This window comes from Schistosoma mansoni (genome assembly GCF_000237925.1).
Source record: "Schistosoma mansoni, WGS project CABG00000000 data, supercontig 0262, strain Puerto Rico, whole genome shotgun sequence".
Taxonomy (NCBI): Eukaryota; Metazoa; Platyhelminthes; class Trematoda; order Strigeidida; family Schistosomatidae; genus Schistosoma; species Schistosoma mansoni.
In genome coordinates this window covers 62,905-70,728 of record NW_017386125.1, presented here as the reverse complement: position 1 = coordinate 70,728, position 7,824 = coordinate 62,905, and the positions used below count along the sequence as shown (strand labels likewise).

The window sequence follows — 7,824 nt, the reverse complement described above, 5'->3', positions numbered from 1 at the left end:
CTGGGAAACACTGGACGGCCGTTTCCATGGTGGTCTAGCTTCAATTGACTCACGCTTTCAACTATGAAAAATACTAAATCTCCACAAAACCCCTCCTGATAATTATTATATAGTTTTGTTAGTTAACACTTACACAATAAAATTATATGGATAGTATTAGTAGTCCATAAATGAGTCCGAATATTACCCATTCAACAGTGTCGTCTAGACATTTGTGAAACAGAAACCGAGTTCAAAATCTCGCGAGGCGGGATCATGAATGCACACTGCTGAGGAGTCGCACAACAAGATGAAACGGACATCTAGTGCTTCCAGATTTTTCATAATGCTCTACCTTCAATTGACTCATGATCTCAACTACTGAAAAGAGAAAACTGTTAACAACTGTTCTTTTCCATTACTAATCTCATTATATTACTATTTATATTGTGAATTGAATCGAATGAATCGAATCATTCAATTACCTGATTGGATTGACCTTCATTAACCAATCAAAATCCTTAAAACATACACTCATAATTTTAACCAATCAAAATTCGAATTCATATTTGCGTGGGATTATCAAATAACTTAATCAATAAATATGATTGGTTGATTGAACAAACCATTTAACATTGAAATAAATTTATTTTTCTCAAAAAAAACATTTTCTAAATCAAAATGCATCGGATACGTGTATCCATGTGTTTGTTATATTGATTTTAAAGTGAATATTTATCCTTCATTTATTATTTCTATATTTAATTGAATGGAAATGTGATGTAATCTCTATATATATGGAATATATAGTCGTTTAATATAATTATAATCATATTGTAAAAGAAGTTTTCCCTTAGAAACATGAATCTAAATCGTTTCCATGGTAACAGTCAACGAGCTATTTCATTACCACCAAATAATATTACAAAAAATCAATCATCATTCAATAAAATCAATCATGAAAATGTAAATAATTATGAAAAATTTCATATTACTACTACTAATACTACTAATAATGATTCATTCATAGATTGGAATCATAAACAAGATCCAACTGATAGTGAATTAATGTTACAAGAAACATTTAATAATTTTGATATAATAACGCGTCAATTTATGGGTATATCATCATCTAGTTTAAATAGTTTAAATACAGATGATGATAGTGGTTATATACATACTACATCATATGGTGGTCATTATAACATAACGGATTCTTCATCTTCCATATATAATTCTAATAATCATACATCATCAGAAGAGTTCAATGGATCAAGTTCAAATACAACTAAAGATGAATTATTATTAGTAATGATTGAAGATTTAGTTGATTGGTTTAAAAAAATGTATCCAACTATGATTGTAGATTTAAATTCAGATAATTTTTTTGATCGTTTATCTGATGGTGTCTTATTGTGTTACCATGCTACCCAGTTACATAATCGTTTAATTACAGAAACCAAAGATAAGAAATCGATTCAATTAGATCAATTACGTATAAGTGGTTTACAAGTAACCATACCTAACAATAGTCCTAATTATCAATTACGTGGATTACATTCATCTAATGCTACAATTAGTTTTATATCACGTGATAATGTCTCCAATTTCATTCAATGGTGTCGTCAACTTGGTATGCATGATTCTACATTATTTGAAAGTGAAGATTTAGTATGTAAAAAAAATCCACGTCATGTTATTATATGTTTATTAGAATTAGCACGTCTTGGTGGTTTAATTGGTATGTGTATACCAGAAATTGTACAATTAGAAGTTGAAATTGATAAACAATTAGCCAATGATAATATTATAATTTCATTAGAAAATAAACAAAAAATCAATAATATTGATTATCAAAATAATAAACAAAATAAAAATTTATTAATAAATAATAAAAATCAATTATTAAATTATTCAATGGAATTATGTAGGCAACAACAGCAACAACAACACCACCCCCAGCAACAACAACATCCCCAGCAACAACAACATCCCCAGCAACAACAACAACACCACCACCAGTCCCAACAACAACAAAATAGAAAAAATTCAACCAGTAAAAATAATCCTCAAGGATTAGATAATAATAATAATAATAATAATAATATTAAAAAACAAAAACAAGAATTAAAACGTCCAATTGTTGATTTTCGTTCTTTAGATGAATTAGTAAGTGATAATACTTTAGAATACTTTATTGAATTATATAAATATTGTCATAGTTAAAATCATGAATCAATTGATCGTGGATGTGCACTGTTGAGGAGTCCCATAATAGGACGAAACGGTCGTACAATGCTTCCAGGTTTTCCATGATGGTCTAACTTCAATTGACTCATGATTTTAACTATGAAAATACTGAAATATCCATAAATAACTCTTTCTGACATATATATTGGTTGAAAAAGAGGTATCGAAAATATATGTATATACATATATGCTGAGAAATGGAGACAGACATGAGAGGAATGAACAACAATTGGATAGAACTAGAAACAAAGGCCCAAGACAGAGTACGTTTGAGAATGTTGGTTGATGGCCTATACTCCATTGGGGGGGTAACAGTCGTAAGTAAATAACGAAGTAATATGCCACACTTCATTATTCAATTTATGTGAGGGTGTAATCCACAAGAAAATGGATTAATGTAAGGAGGTGTAGTCACGTGGTAGCCAGTGAACTAACAATAGGTTTATACTCTATTTGATTTCTTATGATCCTGAAATCCATTAGTTTGGAATGAGAGTTTTACAACTTCAATAGGCCGACCCTCTATATCCATCAACTTGGTTAGAAAGTCAGACATTTGATTTTTTTCGTCTTCTCAATTTCGTAAACAACACTATCGCTACGAGAAAGCAGTGAGTAAGATTTTCTTGTCAATCGTAGCCAGTGACTAGAATAGATTCGTACGTCATTTGTACCTTCAAGATCTTGGAGCACAAAACTTATGGCTATGAATCGTGTCCTGAATGAGATTTACTTCTGGATTCTTTTAAATATTGACCAAGTACATTAACACCGTTTGAATACGAGACTGAAGCTCCCGAGTTTGATCCCCAGGTTCATGCTCATAGATGTATACTATTGAATAGTCTCATACTAGGATAAAACTCTCATCCTATATTTCCAAGATTTTCATAGTTGAAATCATGAGTCAATTGAAGCTAGACCATTATGGGAAACCTGAAAGCACTGTGCGGCTTTTTCGTCCTATTTTGGAACCTCTCAGCAGTGCACATCTACGATACCGCCACTCCAGATTCGAACCCAGGACCTATCAGTCTCGCGCCAAAGCATTAACACCGTTGGATGCCGGCTCAGTGGTCTATCGGTTAGATGCGAGCTCAGCTGTTCACGCGTTAAGCATTTGAATACGAGACTGAAGATCCTTAGTTTGATCCGTAGGTTCATACACTTAGATGTATACTAATAAGTTGATTAGTAAAGGTTTGAGTACTTTCAAAATTGTTATCCTAATGAACTAACATAAGATAGAGAATCATATAAATGATAAAAATTTGTAAAATAATTGATACATCTATGAACACAGAAACTGTTTAGCAGAGATGGATAGTGGTTAGCAGTGGAATCTCGGACGCGCGTTTCGTCCTATTTGGGACTCGTCAGCTGGATGTACCTGCATCTCAGAGTATATATTCACTCTGGGACTCGAACCCAGTACCCTCGCTTCAAACGCCATCGCGTTATCCACTCGGCCACTGAGTCCAGCTGACGAGTTCCAAATAGGACGAAACGCGCGTCTTGGATTCCACTGCTAGCCACTATCCATCTTTGCTTACCATGCTTGTGAATTAAGGCTATATTGAGGCAATACGCACAGTATGCACATATTCCAATTCGAGACTGACCAGTTACAGTCCTAACACATCAATGGGAAGATTCAAACAAGCAATACTAAATGAACAGAAACTGTTTTCCTACCATTTTTCGGTTGATAATCGATCGACTTTATAATATCTTGTTTATAGTGAAAGGGACAAACAATGAGTCATTCTATCTATCTCTATGTATATAAATATATGGCTAACAGACTGTGACTATTAGGTTCTTTCATATATGACAGCTGACCTGGACAGTATAGATATATAAATACAAGCATATGCTTATTATAAACCTTTCAGAAAACTTTATCTGTATGTTTGCTAAAAATTTGTTGAATATCAAATAAGTGAATGAAAGATATGCTTCTTTGTATTTAAGTAATATTGTACATTTATATACAAAAAAAAGTTGAAATAAAAAGATTAAACATCCTAATGATATTGTAATCAAAGATGGATAGTAACTAGCAGTGGAATCCAGGATGCGTGTTTCGTCCTATTTGGGATTCGTCAGCTGGATGCAAGTACATTCACTACAGCCACTATTCATCTTTGTTTATAATGCTTGTGAATGAAAGTTATTACGAGGCAATACGCACAATATACACATATTCCAATTAGAGACTCATAAGTTGCAGTCCTAAAACATCAATAGGAAGATTCAAATGAACCATGCTAAGTGAATTTATACTCATGATATGTTTTGATAATGTGTTAACCATTATGGTAGATGTTATATCCTAGTTAAGATCATAATACAAGTCACTTCTGAGAACTATAAATGGACTAATATTATGTATATACATTCTTATCATATAACAGTTAAGTAACTAAACTATGCATATTCATATTTCTCTTATTATAAGCTTCATTCTGACCTATAGACGGTTATTATACGCTTTATTATTCTTAAGTTATTTTCATAGTTGAAAGCGTTATTCAATTGAAGCTAGACCACTATGAAAAACATGGAAGCATCGGACGGCCGTTTCGTCCTATTATGGGACTCCTCAGCATTTCGCATCCACGATCCCGCCTTGCGAGCGGGACTCGAACCCAGGACCTACCAGTCTCGAGCCAGAGCTCTTAACCGATAGACCACTGAGCCGGCTGGCATCCAACGGTGTTAATGTCTAACTTCAACTGATCCACGAAGATGAGCAACCAATCACCAATTGTCTTAAGTTATTCCTAATTTTGAGATGGTGAAGATTTGTAGCTTAGATAGATGATTTTGATGGAGTTTTATTCACTTCTACCAGACGTTTGTGTTGATGACATCATTCAGAAGAACGATGAAAGCTCCACGATCAAACCATCCAGCTCAAAGAACAAAACTCCATCAAAATTATTCCCAATTTATTGATTACACTATCTCACGTTCATAGCCACTTTTTGATTTGATTTTGTATAAATGTTATTTCCTATGTTATGATGTGATATGGTCTGTTTAGCTGTCATTAACGTTTTAGACTCAACTAGACAGGCTAGGATAATAAAGAATCAATAAGGACACTAAACTGCTTATACCAGTTGAACGCTATTGGTTTAGCACTGTACTCGGATTGAATAAGTCCGTATTTTGATTGATGAATAAATCACGCAATAACTAGCTGAGCTTAAAGTCATAAGATAAGAGTTAGAATGATAATCTTACTTATTTTTTCTGCAAGTGCTTTCAAAGTACTTATCATACTTTTGAAAAGTCTATAAAGCACTTTACAAATTAAAATTACAGCATTATCCTATTCTTAATACCTAATTTTGTCACATTGTAATTATTATTATTATTATTATTATTACTACTACTACTTCTTCTACTACTACTACTACTATTGGTACTACTACTATCACTACTACTAATACCACTACTACTAATACTACCACTTCTACTACTAGTACTATTACTACTACTATTACTAAGATTACTACTACTAACACTGGTACCACTAATACTACTATCACTACTACTGCCACTACTACTACTACTAATACTACCACTTCTACTACTACTACTACTACTACTACTACCACTACTACTACTATCACTGCTACTACTACCACTACTACTACTACTATTACTACTACTACTACTACTACATTACTCTTAGTTCTTCTGGTTCAAATATATATTATTGATCTTATCTTATCATACAAATGTGGTCAACCTATTTGTATGTTAGATTCTACTTTAGTAACTGATTGATAATCTCGTTATTACCAATAAAGCTGATTTAAGTTATGATTTACTTCATTTAAACTAACAGTTTGGTCATGTATATTCAATCAATTAATTTTTGTTATCATGATTTCAGATTGTTTGTGCAGTTGGTACTTGAAAGATCGAATGAAAATCACTTGATAATTAAGTACAGATTATTTGATATTGATTATTATTGACAAATGGATTGAACCATGTTGGTAGATGTAGACTACCTGGTTCGGATCTCGAAGACATCTATGGTTGAATACGAGAAGCTTTCAAATATCTTCTATTCTTAATGGCCATTTTTCACATTCATAAAGTAGAACGGAGCGACAGGCTGCACAGTAAACTCGTCCTTTGTTTAGTAGACGGATATCTCATCTAAGCCATAAGTGACGCAATTTGACAAAGGCCAATAGAGCTTTCTGATTGCATATTGAGATTTCATCAGAAAACAGCTTATCAGGAATGATTTTTTATTATTTATTTGAACACATAAGTATTGGTACATGGGGGCATCAGATATATATGCGCCACACAAAACAATGAGAATGGGAAAAGAAAAAGAGGGTAAGACGCAGATAATAAAAAAAAGAAGAGAACAAAAACCACAGATTAGTGTATCTAGTGTAATAATAAGAATAATAGTGGGGGAAACAGAAATATACGACCAGAAGAACTCCTTCAGTTAAAGAAGTTATAACCAATTTTTTGAAGAAAGTAAAAGAAGGTTACAGCGGGATCGCCATTGGCTTCTATTCTGAGCCATATCTGATAACGTCTCTAGCCACTGTGTTGCACCATCTCTCAGACCCACACCAGACAGTCTGGAAAGACCGACAGTAGCCAGACCTTTACAGCTTTCTTTCATATTACGACACCATGTCATACACTGACCACCTCTCCGCTTTTTCCAACCAGTCGCAGCGTCGGCAAGTAATACACGACGAGGGATTCTCTGGTACAATATACGTAGAACATGTCCAAGCCACCAAAGTCAATGTTTCAAGATGGTGACACCCATTAGATTATCATCCCTGCGCCCGAACACAAGATGCCGAGAGTGGGGAGGGGCCGCCCTGCCTTTCGAAATGCTCTCACATGGCCACGCATATACAGCCTCTGCCAGGGAAGTCCTACTCACTGCCTTCTCGTGGTAGGAATGTTCTTTGCCGAATTGAGAGGACGAAAATCGAATGTCCGACGCATAAACCAGTTTGGTGGGTACAGGGGATCCATCCAGGGCATTCGGAAAACCCTGATTCTAAACCAATGGTGAACATCGGCTCCAGGATCCTGAGGGAACGAATGGCGTATGAACCTACTGTTGATCACCGGCCACTATAGGACTGCATCTCCTAACGTTGCACCACTGCCTTGTGGATTAGACCTTTAGGTCGAAGGCTCCGGGTGTGGCCCCCTATGAAAATCACCTGCTTCGGTCTGGGCACGCGAACAGTATCCCAGCCCTCACATAAATCGAATGATTTCACAAATTGAATTATGAGGATGTGTGTGATGGAAATCTCCTCCCTCATCACTCACTCGTCGAACATAATATATGTGTGAATTCATAGGTGATTTTGTTACCGATTTTATTAAATCTGATTTCACTGATGTATTGCACAAATCGAACTAAGAGGATTTGTGTGATGGAAATCTCCTCCCTCATCACTCACTCGTCGAACATAATATATGTGTGAATTCATAGGTGATTTAGTTAGCAAATTTATTGAATCTATATTCACAGATAAATTGAAATCTCCCCTCTCATCTCTAACTCTTCAAATACTG

General features: G+C 34.5%; 1 protein-coding gene across 1 annotated transcript in view; it reads left to right on the top strand.

Moving 5' to 3' along the window:
• Nucleotides 1-840: 840 nt before the first annotated feature.
• Nucleotides 841-7,824, top strand: part of Smp_159360 (growth arrest-specific 2-related) — a gene marked incomplete at its 5' end in the record, with an annotated part of 40,976 nt that continues 33,992 nt past the window's right edge. Inside the window, one exon of the mRNA XM_018790732.1 lies at nucleotides 841-1,752. Coding sequence (XP_018647390.1) covers nucleotides 841-1,752 — 912 coding nt within the window. The remainder of the gene's footprint in view (nucleotides 1,753-7,824) is intronic.